The sequence below is a fragment of the Melozone crissalis genome, unplaced genomic scaffold (genome assembly GCF_028551555.1).
Source record: "Melozone crissalis strain CALT ecotype California unplaced genomic scaffold, PUWL_Pcris_2 ptg000042l_1, whole genome shotgun sequence".
Taxonomy (NCBI): domain Eukaryota; kingdom Metazoa; phylum Chordata; class Aves; order Passeriformes; family Passerellidae; genus Melozone; species Melozone crissalis.
In genome coordinates, this window is record NW_026535820.1 from 42020293 (window position 1) to 42039706 (window position 19414).

Consider the following 19414-nt stretch of genomic DNA (forward strand, 5'->3'; position numbering starts at 1 on the left):
GCAGCCCCATCTTGTCCAATGTGCTTTTGGCCTGCCAGATCCTTTGCTGAAGGAGCTACATCCCATGATGAAATAGGAACATCAGAGTACACAGGGATCATGCTAAGTCATAAATGAGTGATTGGGCAAGGTTACTGTTCTGTCCTGCTCCTTAGGAGACCCATAAAGAAACTGAGTCCTGCAGTGCATCAGACACTACAGGACAGGTAGTCTGGCTCTGGTGCTGAGCTGATCAGCTTCATCTGGCACACAGAATCAGAGGAGGAGAGAGAGGGAGGACATCAGTGCAAGCATGAAACAGAGGGTCACCCCTGCAATGGTGGGTCCTCACACCCAACCTGTGGTTTGAAGAGGTAGCTGGGAGCTCCTCAGAGAGCTGCAGAGGAGTAAAACACCCGAGACTAACAGATGCATGACTTCAAATTGTCAGATGTGCCATCCCTGGGAAGGTGATCCCACAGCTTTTGCATTATTTTGTACTGACTCAGCTATCTTGCCTCATTCCTTTGATATCTTCAAAGTATCTGAGGCTCTCTTGCACCTCAGTCAGGCTCCTGAACTTGCTCTTCAGTTCTGTGCACAAGTCATGAGAATGTAAAAGAGAAGGTCAACTGGATAGGTGTTTAACCTGCTGAACTGCTTTTCACCTCTAACATGGCAAGGCTTAATCATGACATGTCACATCTTCTTCCTACAGACTCTTGGCTGGCCTTTGATGCCAGGTTAAGACAAAGCAATTCCTAAGAGATCCCTTGGTGAAGGCAGCACTGCACAAAGATCAGATTAATCAATGTAACATTTAAATCTCTTTCATGCAGTATTACACCACCATTTCTAAATGCTCAGCTGCTTTGTCCATTGTTTGTATGTGCAAGTTACCAATCCAAGGACAGAAAGTATTTTCACCTCTTAGAAAAGCAGTAAATACTTAAGGCATAAAATACTGTTTTATGAAACATATTGCAGACACATTGCAATGGGTTACACTTACTGATAGTCGGCCACTATTGATCAATACTGCAGTGCTTCCTTTCATATTGCTGTGATTGCATTTGAGTAAATTAAAATAAAAACTATAAATATAAATAAAAACTCAGTGATAGAGCTTTTGAAAGGAAAGATGAAAAACTGATGTGTTTTACAGACACAAGCCCGTTACTTTCTTTTAAGTGCATACTTGAATACTTTCAATTGGATTTTCCATTAAATCTCTACATCCTCAACAAATCCTTAGTATCAGGATTCCAGAAAGTTTCATTTGCTGCTAGTTTTGTTTGGAAAAAGAAAAGGAGTATTTCAAATGCCAAAAAATCTTCGCTCTTTTCACAACTTAAGAAATGTTATAAATCATTTCTATTTTTTGCATATTCATTTCTGTGCTGGGTGGTTGTTCTTAGATTCCAAGTGTCATTACTATTCTCTTACACTGAGCATGTCACTCAAGCAGTGAATGTCAGCAATGGTGTTTTCAGATCTGCACAAGGACAAACCACTCTTCCCCAGGTCCTTACCCCAAGAAAATGGCTCTGCAGGTGTTCAAGTGTCTGTCCAACTTGATGTATGAAGCACTGTGGTTATTTTTGACCCATACCCATGTGAAATAAGAGCAGTAAAAAGCAGTTGTGAAATCTATATTGTAAACATGAGGCAAGGGCCATTCTCACAGCTAGTGGATAACTGCTGTTTCAAAAACCTACGGCAAATTTTCAGTGAGATTGAAGTATCAATAAAACATTACAGAATGTGAAAAATACATTTCAAGCTTCTGAAATGTTATTGTTTTATATGAGTTTCCACTTTCTTGAACTAAGATGAATGAAACCAACCTCCTCCTGAATTCTGCATCTGCTCCAAAATTTGGGTCACAAGCAGGTCAAAATGAGATGAAGGCATTATTTATGAATGTTTGCAAACTGTCATTTATAGGAGAATGGTGGTAGAAAATAAATGCACAACAAGAGAAATAGCTACAATACTAGCAAAATGAGCACTCCAGCTCTGACCTTTCAAAGATGCCTTAAAGGATTTCAAGGCAGCTGTGAGACTTCTGCATACAAATGTACAATATTTGTCTCAAAAAATCAAATAATCAACTGATTTCTATGCTTGGCCTTTTTTTTTTAAACCCAATTGGAGTTTTTTTTTAAACCAATCTGCTTTAATTTTGACAAAGTACGTACTTTTATTCTGCTGGAAGATATGTGGTGCCTAGAGAAGGAAAGAATCATAAGAAGTAATATGATCCATTCAAAGTCTGCCATACAAGGGCTTTTGCCTTCACTTGCATAGCCTCATCACATGAACAGAAAACTTTTGCTATAAAGTCTAGGAGCTCTAAGTGAAACAAGTAATACAGTGTGGCATCAGAGTTCCTTCTTTTCTTTTGTTGTTGCCTGTAATCCACTAATCAGCAATAAATGAAAGTGATTTTAATAACAATAAATGAAAGTGATTTTAATATCAATTTCTCACTTAAATTTAAATTTAAAAAAATAATTTCCTTTAAGATGAGTCAAAAGGCAGAGTCAAAGTTACAGAAATAGATGTGATCCATAATATCATACAACTAGCAGGAGTGCCGAGACATTTCATCTACTAAGCACTCCATTGTAATTTAAAAAGATCAGGTCTTTGTTCCTTAACATTAAAAGTTGAAGAAGGAGTTTTACAAAGACCATGAAAGTTTTCTTTGTGTTTTATATTAAAACAGGACAAATATTATCTACTTAAAGGACCTGATATCACCTGATGTGATGACACATGTTGAATATTAACCTCAGGAATTTGCTTGCTGTGAATGTTTGGTGTTGTAACAAAAGCACTACTTTGTGATATTTTTACTAAAAGTCTCATTTTAATGGGATGAGGTCCACTTTAAATATTACACAATTTTACTTAATCCAGATTCAGATACAGCAACTTAGGTTTTAATTTTTAAAGAGGGAGGAAGGAGGTAGTCTCCTGTAGAACGTATTCTGCTAGCACTTGATTTACTGTAGCATTGTAGCATTGTAGCATGTAAGGGCTGATCATGCACTTAATAAGGGAGAGAAATTATTTGCTCCTGAATAATAGATCAAGGGCAATATTGCCTGAGTGGGAATGCCTTATTCTGTGGCACACAAAGACCAAAGATGAATGGGTACCTGGACATGGCTGTGTGTTGCAGAGTGCTTCCTCCGTGTGCAGGCCAAGGCAGATATCCCCTCCGTACGCTGGGGCTGGGTTTGTGCATGAGCGGGTTCTCATGTAATGCCCTCCTCCACACGTGGCTGAGCACTTTGACCAGGACGACCAGCAAGACCAGCCTCCATCCACTGAAAAGACAAAGAATACTGTATTTTTCCAAGCTGGTGCGAGACATGACATAATCCAGCACATCTTTGTCATATTCTGTGGATCTAATTCATGGCCTACTGAACTTATTGGATATTTTTAGCTGTCACTGAACACAGTTCCCACAAATTTAATCACAATGCAATTTAATTTAAAAAGGCCCTGGTATGCTGGAAAAGTCTAACAAAATTACTCATACATAAAAGACACTTTAAGGGGGTATCATAATATCTTTAAGGGCAAAAATCTTGATTTTTCTTTTCTCAGTTTTGAGGAAACAAAATACCAAAGCTTGCTTAGCAGAAATATGGTAAGCTCAGAATAGTTTTTTGTTGATACGAATAAAACCTAGCGAAATAATAGCAACAGAAGGATGGAGGAATTCAGAATTTGTTTCTCAACACAGGTGGATTGCCTTAACCCTACAACCCATTTCAAATGACCTAACACAGTTGTAGGATTTGATGGGCCAATATAATCTTACAGTCTTAACACAGCTCTACCACAGATGTTAGAAATAGAACAATGGCAGAAGCTGAAGAAAGCAACACACATTGACAAAAAGGAGTTGCCATTTTAAGTTTCCAAAAGAAGTTCTTGAAGAACAAATATTATCATTTACCTTTCCCTCCCCACCCTCTTTTGCATTTACTTATTCATGTATGTGAAACTATTCTCCAGTTAAGTTTTCACAACATTCTTCTGAAATGTAGTCTGGATTTCATGGAAGACCCATTTGTCATATGACACATGGCCACTAGACAAGATTTAAATGAAAGTTCATTTCATTGCCTGCACCAGTCTGGCTCCTTTGAGCCCCTGTTATTAAAGCTACTGCTTCAGGATGTGTTTCAGTTATTTAGAGCCACATTGCAACCCATCTGCCAAAGACATCGTATGTGTAGCCATGTGACAAAGTCAGATGTACCTCTCCCAGGGAAGTAGTATTTTCTTCATTCATCTTCTTACAAAAACCTAAACTTTCAAAATTTTCATATCCTACAAAAAAGATTAATTTCTTTTCAAACCGTTTTTTAAAGCATTACCATTTGAATTCTTACAGAAGTAAGTTGTTTACCATGTCTTTTTGATCTTCTCTGTTCAATTAATGATAGTTTCAATTTCAATGGATAGTTTCTACTGGTTTACAGAAATGCTATTCCATTATTATCTCTTACCATAAAAAAAAGGTTAAAAATCTTAAAAAAATTAGCTTACAGTGAAAATATCTATGTGGTATTTGCATTTAAATTCTCTCTTCGATGGAGATATAGAAGAACATTTTAAAAAAATACTCCTTTTGGCTTTGCAGGATTGCACATCACAAATGCACTTGGTGAGCTGAGTAAAATGATTTCTATGTAAAGTCTTCAACAGTGAGAAAATGAGCTAGGAGAATTTTGATATTAAAAGCTATACATGCATTTTAAATGTAATTTCAGATAGAATACAGCTTCAGGTTCTCAACTGATAATCAAAGAGATAATTCCTTATTGCATACCAAAGACTATTTACTAATCCTGTAACTGAAGTTGTTGAATATACTGCATTTTATTCCCAGCATTGTTTATTTGCAACATCATCCTAAACATCAAGAAAGCATGGACTTGGAACTTCCTTGCTAAGAACTGTAGTCATGAAAACTCTTGCAACTAATTTATCTGGACTCTGAAGCCTGATTTGACAGACAGGATTTCCATAATCTGGTACTATATTCCAAGTATGCAATTTAAACAAATTATTTCCATTATTAAGGAATTCAATGATTGCTACATCATACAACAAATCATCATGCATGAGAGAGTTTTATACCACCTATCATAAATAAATACTGTATCTTGGTAGAGTATCTGACTTGTTCTCTTACTTATATTTTTCTTATTCATACTTTTCACTGGAAAACAAATATGTCTTTTTGCCTGAGATAACTCTATTAATGCAGTATTATGCAAACTCATATCAAAGAAAGCCATAGGTTATTTGTCTTCAGTGCAGATGAAATATTCTGTGCAATTTTATAACAATTTCAAGACACAGCATCTTTTATTCAAAACTTGCCTCTTTTTTCTGTTTTTTTAAATTACGGCAAATAAAAGCAGAAGCTGTTACCCAAGCTATTTATTTCATATGACATAAAGGCTTTACCTTTCTAGATACTCTTTTTGATTCTTTTTTTTTTTTAATGCGATCTTTGACTAGCTCAAATGAATGATCAGAGGCAAGTCTGCTGCAGCATACCTTCATGAAACAGAATTGATTCTGCCTGAGATTAACTACACAGAACATAAATTGTCTGCAAATATTGCCAGTGCATTGTTTGCTTTAATGGAGACAGTGATCCCCAACACTTCCCTACTTATTTCTCAATGGACCAGAGTGAGAATTACAAATGCACCTGCATTTGAAATTGCCATCGATCTAGAGGTGGCCGAGAATGCAGAGACCGATGTGACACCCAGGAACGTCCCCACACCGTGTTCCACAACTGCAGTGATCATGGCTGTACCTTTGGGCTTCAGATGTAGTGGGAGAAGTGTGTCTGGGGAAGGTGGCATGGGACAAATATAACAGACAATGTTAGATTTGATCCTAGTTGATCTGGACAGTGCAATTGTAACTGGTTTTGGTTTTTGTTAGTAACTATTTACTGACAGGCTGCCTCTAACCTTTCAAGGACTATTATAACTACCTCTTTTATCTGTCCCCAGAACTTTTTCTTTTCAGCAATAGAGGATAATAGGGCATCATCATGGTTAAATAAGATCAAAGGAGTGGGTATTTACTGCTTGAGTTTTTACAAGACCTAAATAGAGCTCTGTGGTTTCTTTCCTCTTTCTTTACGTTGCTTAGCAACACAGCACCATCTGGGATTTTTTTTTCCCTTTTTTTCCTTTTGTCATGGAGCCCTTAATGCTATTTCTGTCTCTTATAGGAGGAAAAATACACAGCAGCAAGGAAAGTTCCAGTCACTACAGTTTCTTTACATAACCATTTTGTAGAGATGTTAGACAAAAGAAAGTCATTAAAGTAGTTGCACAATGAAAGATTTAGAGAGTCTTTACATTTTCTGACAATTGCTGAGGTTGGTCCCTTTAGGAAGAAGGTACTTTTTATCTAGGAGTGCGCTATCAAACAGTGCACTTTCCTTTAGAGCAAAGCAAACAACTTTTTGCCTGCTGGTTGTTGCTGAGGTTAATAAGTATTTCTTCACTGCAATAAAAAAAAAACCCCACACCATAGGGAAGAGGATGTGCCAGGAAGAAACAGTGTACAGAAATGGGATCTCCTGAGGACACGACAAAACATCCACACAACTGGATAATTTCCAAGAGACAATAAAGTAAACTGGATAAACTTGTAAAACTTTGGGTTTTACAAGGAAGTCTGGGCAGACACACTGACCTCACCTGCTTTCATGAGAACACAGACAGAACTGCAGGCTCCTTTATAAGCTGTCTGCATGCTGGGCAGCCTACTGCTCCCTTCCAGACACCTGGGGACCATCCCATTCCACATCACTTAGTCTACTGCTTTTTCCCAGTCCTGTGGGATACTGCTGCATGATTCAGGGTGGGAAAGGAGCAACTTTTACATCATAGTTTACAAAGGCAAAGTCTTATTTCTGTGATACCTTTTAGTCATAAAAACAATGCTGGATGAAACAGTCAAAATAGAAACATTCAAAAATGAAACAGTCAAAATAGAACAGTCAATGCAGAAACACAAGGTAAACAAATAGTTCTAAGAAAAGAACAATAACAAAATCTAAGGGTCTACTTGGATTTAAACCTGTAACTGAGACTTTTAAGGGAGAAAGCCAACAGCTGCTTCAAAGAGCAGTCAATCCTTCTTCTTGCTGGCTACAGAAGCAGCCTAGAGAGATGAGTGCACGTTATGAGAGGGGCTTCAACTTCCATTTACTGGAGTAATTTTTTTTCCTTCTGATTTATGAAGCTACTGCAGGATAAATTTTATTCTTTTAAATACATTCTTGTTTCCTTGTGGCCAAGTGTGAGTTCAAAGAAAAAATAATAGGAGGAAATGAAAACAATAAAGAAGAAAAAAAATAAAACAAATAAAAAGCAACTGGCTTTAGGGGATGCATAAATAACTTAAATAGTCTTTCAGGGATTTTTGTATATCTGAAACTCATTATTGTTATTAGCAAGTTTAGTGACATTTGAATTTATTCAGATCTTCTCAGCTAAAAATTCACAACTGAACTAAACTAGAACTACTACAATAAAAATCTGAAATTAGTAAAATCACAAAATATTTTCATGAAGTATCAGAATTTCAAATCTAAGAAATTTCCTTAGATTTGAAATGTCCTTTCCCTCTGATCCTCCACCATGCCCTGAGGAGAAGAGAGAACAGGAACTCCTGTAGCTCATGCTACTCAGTGGTGCTCACACAGCTCTGCTTTAAATGTCCCGTTAAGGCACATCCCCATGTCCCTATGCAAAGGAATATAAGAGAAGGCAGTAAGAAACAAAAAAAACCACAAATGAAGAAAAGTTGTCTTTTTCTACAGAGATAACTGAAGAGATGTGCAATACTATGAACTAGGACAGTGTTCTTAAAGTCCTTTAGGTTGAATCATTGTCAGGCAAACAGATCTTATAGTCAGCAAACTCCTGTAATTTTTGTAGATTTGCAGAATTTATCATTCAAACAACACTTCTCTTCATCATCTATTTCTCTTCATAATGTAAATATCTTGCAAACTTCCCAAGGACAACAAAATCTTGATATGACTGATTTTAGATTCATTATTGACTGCAGATTAGTAACTCAAAGAAAACAGAAATGTCAGTGAGCATTCACAGTTATTGAGCCTGTTCAGTTCAGTTCTTGCCAGCTTAATGCTATTCATATCTCTGAGACATAAAAAAAGAGCCGAGGCACAGGTTCAAAGCATAATTCGCTAGTGCAAAAAATAGTTCAAATTCTCCTGTCCCTCAAAGTAGCTTACCCAGATGGAAACAGTACTTTATGAACATGCCTTTACACTACTCTTGCTCACAAACTATTTCTGCAGCTGATTTGGGAGAGTGATAGTTAGTTGAAGGCAAAATTATATGAGGGATCATTCTAAAACTTGAACAATACAGAAAAAACATCTTTCAGGACCTGGGTACAATTTCTGGCAATTTTCTGGCACTGTTCAATTTACTATTATACATTCAGCCTTCAAATACTATGAGCAAAAGGCCCAGTGACTGCTACCAATCTGCCCATCAGTGGACCATTTACTACTGCAGAAAAATTTTCAGTTTCTCCACTGCAGGCCTAAAAAAGGTTTAATAGAACTCACTGAAGGCCAAGTCTAGATCACTTCAGTAATTATTTGAAGTTCTGGGATCCTGCATTTAACTATCAATTTCTGTTTATTAATATATTAATAAGTATATTTCAGATACTTCAAGGGTTGCAAGACAGTTACCAGACAAGACAGCCTTGTACACTTTGATTGCTCCGTGGGCTTTTTCATTGTGTTACTCCTTCAGAGCGCTTAGTATCTCTCAGGATGACCCTGAGCCCAGATTAATTCATTGAGAAGCATTAAGCCCTACTGACTTTCAGCATGACTTAAGCACTGCTCAGTGATATTTCCCTATCACTCCCATTTGTCAGCACTTTACATCATGAGAGGTTGATCCTGCCTGCAATAAGCAGAAGAGGAAGCAAAGCAGAATTGAGCTTGCAGTGGCAGGAAGGGTCCTCTATGGCTTCCATCACACCTCTGCCAGCTAACCAGATATTTCTGGAAGTGTAATGACTGGGATGGATTGTTACTAAAGGGTAACAATCCATCCCAGCCAAAAGGGAGCACGTGAAGCTGTCCTTACCCTCGAAGAGCTCAGGAAAATCTTAGCATCAAATTCTTTATTAAAATTTTATTTCTAGTACTATGGAAAATATTTTCATGTCAAGGTCAGAACAAAATGCCCTCACATTCCTTAGCCTTTCTGTCTCTTTCATTAAAAATTAAGAGAATTCAAATTTATTGGTGTGCTTCTCCAGTAAGAATTTATTTCCTTCCTACAATGTCTAATTTATGGGTAAGCCTTATTCTGCAATAATATTTTACTCTGGCATGTCTCAAAAAATCATTTACATCTAGTGCTTGCAAAGTTTTCCCTTCAGATTTGTCTGAGATCTGATTTAGTCTACTATGTTTTTTCTTAATTACTAGCAAACAGTAATTCTGTAGCTGAGGAACTTTGTGATTCCTTGTTACAGGCTATGATACATCTAAATACTTCATTTTCTACATCTTTATTCAAATTTGCTTTGCACTGAAAAGAAAAATAAAACTTGTCTCTAAATAAAATTATTATATAGAGTAGGGCACTGCTTCTCTCTTCAGAAAGGCCCGCCACACTTTATATCAACTGATCTTTTAAAATGTTTTCAAATTCAAAGCGCAGTTTTAACTTCTGCTTTAAAATTATGTTTTTTAGTCCAGGATATTGTCTATCTCATAAAAAACTAGGGCCTCTACAACAAAGTTATTAGGTGTGTTTTACTGATTAAAAAATTCTTTCAGAAAATGAACTAGCAGTGAATATCTGCAGAGCTTAATAAAAATACCACTTCTGAAAACTTTTGACTAATTTAAACTTTAAAAAATTCCCCCCAAATTCAAGACAGCATTTAATTTGAAAATCAACAGCATGGGCTGAACAATAAATCTTGCCCAGTATTATAGACAATCTGTGTCCATTTAATGAATGTATTTCAGTTACTACAGTATGGTGGTACAATCAGGATCTCAGAGCTTGTGAGCAGAGCTGGTACCTTACACTACATCACCCCCGTGCTTCAGAGGAGGCTGAGGGCAGTGTCCCATGGGGAGATTCCCTTTGCAAGGGAAGCAGGAGCCAGTGAGGAGTTGCTATGTTTTAGGTTGCTTCACCTACTGCATACATCCCTGGGGAGGTTTGCACACGTTGGTACAATGGTCTTCTAAATCTTTGATTTAATGAATTACTGCCAAACTACTTGAACAGTGCAGTTACATGAAACAGAATCGTTTATCATTTTATTACCCCAGAAAAGCAAGGTGCTATGACTCCAGTCTGAGAGCTAATGAATCAGATCATGCACTAGGGCTGTGCCCACATGGAGAAGACTTGGACCACAATTTCCTAATTCTCTAAAAAATGTTGGCTTTCTGTTGGTTCCCTTCCACTTCTCTCCAATAGTGTTTAGTGTAGAAAACATGGAACCCTTCACTGGTCATGCCTCATGCCTCAGAAAGAAGCTTCACCTCTTCCCTTGATCTCCTTAGATGTTCACACTCACAGTCAGAGAAACTAGAAAATGAGCAACTGAAGCTACATTTCTCCTTGGATACAGCAAGAAAATTGCAGCAGAAAGCACTGGCTTTTTTGCTGGCTGATTATGCCCAAGTGCCTCTTCTAGAACTTCAATGGCTCAACGGGTGTTTCCCCAGATCAAAACAGGGATCCTCAATAGAAATTCCCCATGGATATGCCCCACCAGAAGCAGAGCTGGGGGCTTGAGTGCCTCAGGGCATTCAAGTTTTCCAACAATCCTACAATTCTTGTTAGCAATAAAACTGCAGAGAAATTTGCTTTCAGTGAACAGCCAGAATATTCACAGAGCTGCTGGGTTTGTAGGCTGTGTGCCAAAACATATTGTTCAGGTTCAATTCAAGATGGAAACATGTTTTTCAAGGAACTGTGTCTTCCCGAGAGGGAAGTGTTTTCTGCACAGATCTTCAGCTTAAATTCTGATGCAAGGAATGGACAGTGACTGTTAGAGGGCTTTAAAAGCTTAGGGAAAGATTTTTCCAATCTGCAAAAAGATTGGAAAGACTGGAAAGACTGGAAAAAATATTTAAAGAATATTATTAAAAATATTATTAAAAAATAAATATGTATCTAATGTATCCATTATTTCAGCAATACAGTTTTAATTTGAAACCATATATGTATATGCTAATACTCATATATGCTTTAAAATAGAGGTACACATACATAGTACGTATATTGCCACAGAATTTCTTCAGGTCTGCACTTGAATAAATGACAAAATCTTCAAGTCTTCAACAAGAAAATATGAAGCACTGCTATGCATAATTAATACAATTAAAGATGTATGAAAGCTTATTTCTAAATTTATTTGTTGCTGCTGGAAAGAACTGAGTCATTCACTCTTCTTTCTTTCTTCCTTTCTATTGTTTCTTACCTTGTACTCTCTCTTCCTAAACCAACAGCACCTTATTTTCTTCATGTGTTCTCCTGTATTTTTCCCCTTTCTTTTCCCACAAAGCTTCTGCAAAGCTCAAAAGCCTTTCAGTTTGAATGTTTGTTTTATGAAGGGTGAGATGTGACTGAAACCAGGATTTTTTTTTCCCCTTAGGTTGGAGATGGAACAATGACTTTTAATCCAAAGTAGTTTCTTGTAAACATATATTCTACTTGTAATCCCTTTCATAGAATAATAAAACAACTTTAAGTTAAGGAGAAACTCAAGATTCCAAGAACAATCTTTATAGACTGCTTGAATAACCATCTAATTTGGTGATCAGTTGTGAACCTTATTTGCTGGCAACTCTACACTTAAAAGCTAACACAGATTTAATGCCAGCAACCACTGTGATGAAAATAATATTTTAGTTTAAATAAAGACTAGGCCAGATTTCATGTCTTGCCAGAATTCTTATGTCTTTTTTTTTCTTATAAGTTTACCTACTAAAATTATATTTTTAGAGTCAGTCTCACAAGTGAAAAGATATAGCTATTAATACTCTTGACGATAAATTTATTGACATCACATGGGAATATTACCCAAATCCACTCACATTATAAAGGTAAATTTGAGCTGTAATTGATTCAAGAACCAAAACAAACCCAAAACTCACCAACTAAAATTGGAAAAAAAAAAACCCAAAAAAAACAAATCAAATATGGAAGATATAAATTTAAGGATGAGCTATTTTGTTTTAAATTCTTTCATTTCATTTGAAACTTACCTGGGCAAGGCAAAATGTTGCATTCCTGGTACTCCAGAGATGGGCCAAGGCAAGGAAGTCCCCCATACTTGGGCTCAGGATTGCTGCAGACCCGTTTGCGATTCCGGATACCTCTACTGCAGTCACGACTGCACTGAGACCATGGAGACCAGGGTGACCAGGCACCATTGATGGTATGAGCAGAGTATCTTCCAGAACGCAGGAAGTCCCCTGACAATCCTAATAAAAAAAACCCAAAAAAGTAATACTGAATTAAAACAGCATCTCACCCCAAAAAAAGCTTTTCCTCTTCAAATTTACTCCTAAGCTTCTAATAGTAAATAATATGAAGAGAAGGGTCCTGTCCTTTAGCCTCACAATCCAAACCCTAGTTTCATCTCAAGAATCTTTTCTTCAACAGAAATTTCACAATCACTTACACAGAACTACAGTGAAGAGTTGGATCCAACACTTCCATTAAAGCTTCATGGCCGCAATGACTGAACTAGACAATTTACTCCACCAAAGAATGATAAAAATTATATTTTTCTTGCACAGGAATTACCATCAGAAAATCTCCAAATATATTACATAGATATAATTGCATCTGTTTCACAGGAAGAAGGTGACAAAGGAGACAGGCTCGAGCTTCCTGTGACCACTCATCGAGTCAGCTTCCCTGGTCCTCCTGCAGGGCTCTGCTTACTTAATTCACCCAGCCTTCACTGCTGCTGGCTGTGCACAGAGGCCCATGGGTATCCCATGCACTATGCTTATCCTAGCCATATTCAGACTTTAGATAGTGTCCACCAATAATTCCACAAAGTCCAGCAAAACTACCTTTTTGTGAAAAGCAATGTTTTGCCAATTTAAAAATCAGTTTATTTTCCACTGAGTTGAAGTGTTCTAAGCCACATATAAGCTATGAAAATCAGCTATGGAATCAGCTATGAAAATTCCTTTTAAAAATAATCATTTTTTATCGAGTGGAAAACATATTTTTAAGTAAGTTTAGTACGGAGAAAAGGCATTAGATTAAACAGCAATGGATGAAGTCTGCTACTTATCAGTGAGAAGGGACACACAGATCTTGTACACAGCATCCAACCAATAGACTTGGATATAGCCCCTGGTGAAGTTCTAATCTGCAGTTCATTTGAGTATCTCTGTCACTTTGGGGCTTGATCCTGCAGGTGAAAAGACTCCCTCAACTGTACTAAGCACAACCCTGAAATCACTCTTGAGTTGTAGCTTTTCCTGTAAGCATCATTATTAAGAATCTCCACCAACACTGCTGGGATTTCCTACTGTTGCCAAAGCAGTTCACCTTTCCCAGTGGAAACTCTAAGATTGATGGACCAATAACTGCAGCTTTTATTACAAGTACTTACTAAAGTAGCTTTGATGAGAGAAGGTCCTGTGAATGGTACTTCGGCCAGCAGAGGATGTGGCAGTATTGACAACATAAGTACAGATGAATTGCATCAACAGTGGAGAAATGCAGGGGGATTGTTGGCAGCTCTAACTGCAGAACAAATGTCTATTCTTAAGAAATTGTTCTATGCCCTACCCACAGTCATAAGTACTGTGGAAATATGAAATGGAGACGAAGAATCAGAAGATTTACTGAACGATGCCATGAAAACAGACAGAAATAATACCGTGAGGAGTCTGCCCAACAGCAGTCCTACACTGAACAGGATCAGCCTTCTGCATAACCATGATGGAGGAGCCTCTTATTTGCAGTGTCCACCCTATTTCTATCCTATTTCTATAATGCTTATGGCATTAGTAACACTGCTTAATTTCTTCTTCAAGAAATATGTTCACAATCATCCCAAAGTAGATGAGGGTTTCCATGTTTTTATTCAACACTTGATAAAGTGCAATACTGGAATGATGATACATTGACATAGAAATACTGGTAATAAGAAACTGCTGAAATTAATAGGAAAACAGCAGAACTGCAGTATAAAAATGACTAAAAATGGATAAAACCTTTCAGGAATTATAGAGGGTAACTATTTCTCTCCTGCTGAGCCCGATTCTATTACACAGATATTAAAAGTAGCATCTCAAAAAACATGACATACATTCAAATGCAAAAAGGGGAGCAAGTACAGAAAAACAGAACGTGAATTATGAATACAGGTCCACTTTCCTGCTCTGTGAGACCCTTTTTATGCAATTTTGTATCACTCTGGTCATGGAAATTCTCAGCTTATATTTACAGTGAGCTCTGAAAACAAAATAATAATATATTTAATACCAGAATTCTAAATCAAGGGGGTTTTTAAGTTATTAAATTAAGAGCAATGCAAACAATGAAAAAAGTATAATCAGACCAGACTGCCAGTCATTCCATTCACAACTCACTGCAGGGTGTATCACTTTGTGCTGGTCAATCCATCACACACTTCATAAGAATACTAGGATATTTTGAAGACATTTTTCCAGGATATGTGTGGTTTTTTAAGTCCTAAGAAAAACGTGCAACCTTATCTGACATTATGGTATTAGACTTCTTGTCATTTAAATTGGGGACTGGGGAGTGGAATCTTCTAAGGCAAAGCTCTAAGGTAGCTTAGAACTGAAACAGAAAAATATTCCAAAAAGAATCTTTTCAGTGTGGAGTTTTGTCAGCAGCAAGTGTTCCCCTGAGTTTTCTTCTTTTCAAAGCATTAAAAAATTTATTATAAGGACCAGTCTTTTTACAATTTTACAGTAGTTAATAAAGTGTTCATAAAGGGGCTTTTAGAATTTTCTTTTCAGACAGAAACTACACAATAAAAAATTAACATTATACCATTAACAGCATGAAAAGTGACAAGATCAGTTTGCATTCTGGGAATACTGTTCTATATATTCCTTAAACAACATTATAGCCTTTTACAATGAGGGGACAAGGTGCACAGATGAAGGAAGAACAGTGGATGTTACTTATCTCAACTATAGTATTGGTTTTAACATTGACTCACATAAATTCCTGCTAGACAAGTCAACAAATTATGAGCTAGATAAGTGGACAGTGCAATGTGTTGAAAACTGGCTGAACAGCCAGGCCCATAGGACAGTGATCAGCCATTAAGCGGACAGAAAAGTCACGAATTTCAAACCTGATTAACACCATCATTAATGACCTGGACAATTTTGCCTTGACTTTGAAGACTGGCTGATACACCAAAGGGTCATGTCACACTTTGACAAGGCAGGGAGAAACCTCATGGAGTTCAGCTGGGGAAAATGCTAAGTCTTGAATCTGCACAGGAACAACCCCATGCAACCATACTTTGAGGGCAACCACCTCATGCTCTGCAGAGAAGGATCTTGGGGTTCTGGAGGACAGAAAGATGAATGTGAGCCAGCAATGAGGAAAAGAAGGAGCTTGAGTTACACTGGGAAGAGTTTTTCCAGTAGGTCAAGGAAGGATCCTTCCCCTTCACTCAGCACAGGTAGAGAGCCCATGTGGGGCTCTGAACCAAGTTTCTGCATCCTTCAGCTGACAAGTCCTGTTTATTAACTGAGGTAGTGGAGGGGATGGGGAACAATTTAAAATTAATAAAAAGATTACATTGCAGAACTTATTGAAGCAAAAATTCTTCAGAAAGTAAGTGTATATACAGCACCAAGTCCTAGTCTTACCACAGATTACATCAAATTCAACAGGAGAAGGCATAAATAGAAAAGCATTGTAATCTTTCAGAGCAAGTGGCACAAAACTGAAAACTCCAAATTGTCTCATTAAACTGTGGTTTTCTTGCTTGCTGCTTCTGTTTGCAGCTTGGGCCACTTTCAAATTGCTCTATATCCAACTCCATAGACAGAAACTAGATTGTGCCACCCAACAAAATCCAACATTAAGCTGCTTTTCTCAGCTTACTGCTCCCAAGATAAATATATATAGTCAAACCAGGATGCAATGGCCAATGCCCTTGGCATGGTAGCAGCAAAAGTCTAGTTGCCAAAATAAAATCTTAGCCCCAACTTAATTAAAGCCCATCTACAGAAACACTTGTAAAATCTGCAAAGAGAATGATCAGTCATAGCATCATCAATAAACTAATGAATAGCTTTCCCAAGACAGACAGAACATCTGTAAGTCAAATTCTGATCCAACCTTTATGACAGGTTCATCATTCAAATGTTTTAAACTAAATTGTTCTCAGAAAGCCTATGACTGACTTAGAGCCCTATGAACAACTAGAAGCAAAAATTCTGCTTACAGCTTACCAAGAAGCTCATTTTCAGTTGTTCAGAACTCATATTTCAGTAACAAACTGCTGCACTGTGGCTAGAAAAGGGCATTTAACTACTTGATCCCAGTACAATTTTAAAAAGCAGCTGTCCTAGTCTAAGGTGAAAAGTTCCACAAGTAACAGCAAGTACTGCAAAAACTTCAGTAAAAGTCATCGTAGTGATTTTGTGGACAAAATAACCATTAACTTCTAAGATCATGGAAGACAAAAGATATCAACTGACATCTAAACAAAAGACTTTTCTCTCATTTTAAGCCCTTCTGCTTTGTTCAGTATCAGTAAAATTATAGAGAAATTAGTACTGCTCTGTGATGATTTACTTATGCCATAATGCAAATATAGCTGAAAACCATTGCCTAATTAATTGATATAATTGTGATATAAACCAAGATGATTCAATGATTTATAATTACACTTTTAAAACTTTTTAGTTGAATTGAAATAGCCTCATAAATACACAAGAAATTAATTCTGACTGAAGACATGTTAACATGAAAGTCACCTGCCCTGACTAGCACAGGAGAAAAAAATCTGCCTTTGCAAAAGCTTGTAATGAGACTTTGGTTGGCCTGATTCTGCTTGAAAACTGCAAGACTCTCAGCCAAGTTCAATTAATTTGCCTTAAAAGTGAGGCTCTATTAAAGCACATAGTTTAATAATAATTCCCTAGTCTAGCCTGTAGCTAAGTAATACAGCCCTAAGTAAAAGAGAAGAAGCTGTGACACCTGATAAATTATATTACTTGACTGACTTATGACTTATGTCCTCCAGTTCCGACCTAACAAAGAAAATTCAATTATTCAGGTTCATGACTTTAGGAAAAGATGATCTGAAGCCAAAATTCAGGTATCCTGAATAATTTCTAAGTGACAGCATGAAACACTGCTTGAAGTGCAGAGGTAACAAGGATAAGCAAAGATTGTTTCAGTGTTGTCACTTTCTGAAGATAGTCTGCAAGTTATTTGACAATATTATTGAAGCATAAAACTTACATAACTTCAGGCCTAAATACCTATAACTTATAAAAAACTTCATAAACCTCCAAAACGTAGTAAAATTGAAATAGTAAAACGTAATGGCAAACATTAATGCAATGCAAAGATGACATATTTTAAAAACCCAAAGAGTATTTAGATGGAAGATGTCATGTTAGCATGAAAACTTTATTTCTTTTACATAGTTTTTCTGTGTTTAATTATTTACCCCAAAGTTCCACTGAGTTGTGCTTTGTCAATCAAACTTGAATTTGTCATCAAATTCAGTTCTAACTTCCAGAATTTATTTGGTTCTTACTCAGAATACCACAACTTAGCTTCAGTATGACAGTATAAGAGATAACATCTCCAAACTTAATCCTCCTGAGTACAGGACATTCCTGATTATCAGCACATGTTCTATTCTGTAAAAATTTCTGAATGCACTATAGATTTCCTGTGGGTAACACAAGGAAAGACTTAATCAAACTTTTCACAAGAGATCATAGCCACTAGGAGAGTAATTCAGACAAAATCACATCCTGCCTTCACAAATAACAATAGTTGTTATGAGGTTTGAGATAGAGGAAGCAGCAATAACTAGGAATCTAGGTGCAGATTTCCAGGTGCCTAGGAAAAAAAAAAACAAGGCAAAAAAAAGACTCTTTAAGACCAAAATGAATGAAAATAGAAGTATTTCCTTTGTTAATTGCCTTCAGAAGGTATTTTGTAGGTCAACCTGGTCTCACTCTGGCCATGTCAAAGTCAAGTGTCTTGTCTAAGCCCACCACTGCTGTCTGCCTTGTACACCATGGAAAGAAGGCAGGATCTATCTCCAGAGGGTGAACTGCACCCATTATATCAGATGATTATCTTCAATGGGTCCCTCATTCCTCAGGGGCTGAAGTTCTCTTTTTAGACTACTATAGAGTCTAGAATTTGGATAAATTCAACCTAGAAGTATCAGGCAACCTCATACCTTGTGAAATATTTATCCCTGGGTTAAAAGATCATGTTTTCAATAAAATTATTGCTATTTATATATCAGATAATCTAACAGAGAGCCAGCATGTCTAATGTAGATATCTAATGTTGCATAAGCACATATTAAAGCCTAGGGTAAGGTAATTTCTTTACCCTGAATGCTGGATTGTACAGACTGCATTAAGATGTACAATGTACACAATCTCTTACAGTTTATTTGAAATAGCTGTCTCTTTCCTATCTGAGCACTACATGAAAACCCAGAGGCAGGGAACAAGATTTATTTTTCTTTCCTCCTAATCAAACTTCAGATCAGAAAAGCATGAATACAGTCTGAAAATGCTACTGCTTACTTGATTGAGATGGAAATCTTACCACACTCAGGAGGAGTCTAGCGGGTTTCTGGCAAGAAGTTCTATCTCTAAGCTCAGACTGCAAAGAAAGTTTGTTTTGCTAGCATCTGACAGTGAAACATGATTCTGTTTAACACGGCATGACTATAGTTGCACAGTGGGAGATTATAGGCAATGAGAAAATTTCTAACAAATGGCTCCTATCTGCAAGGAACAGAGAACTGATCTCTGCAGAACACATCTTTGGTAATGAGGTATGCCAGGCACTCTGTACCAGAATTAATCTTTCTGTAAAAGCCAGAAAATTGCTACAATTCAACATGGAGATAATGAAAATAATGTTTCACAGCATCCAGGCTTTGGTGAGGTGGAAGTAAGTTATGATGTTTTCTTGCTGTCTAGGTGAATGCACCTATGAAGGTGCCTGCCATAATTCAAGGTTTCCCATTCTCGTGACTTCCCTCTGCCCCAAAAGCTACAGCTACTCTGCACGACTCTTATTCATGTATTTTCTTCCCGTGAAAT

The 19414-nt window shown here is 37.0% G+C and overlaps 1 protein-coding gene across 2 annotated transcripts in view; it reads right to left on the reverse strand.

Annotated features, from left to right (window-relative positions):
- SEMA5A (semaphorin 5A) overlaps positions 1–19414 on the reverse strand; it is a 310103-nt gene that overhangs the window by 9311 nt on the left and 281378 nt on the right. For both annotated transcript variants that reach the window (XM_054284906.1, XM_054284907.1), the window contains exons 19-20: positions 12344–12562; positions 3147–3317 (exon numbers count right to left, since the gene is read on the reverse strand). In XM_054284906.1, coding sequence (XP_054140881.1) covers positions 3147–3317; positions 12344–12562 — 390 coding nt within the window. The remainder of the gene's footprint in view (positions 1–3146; positions 3318–12343; positions 12563–19414) is intronic.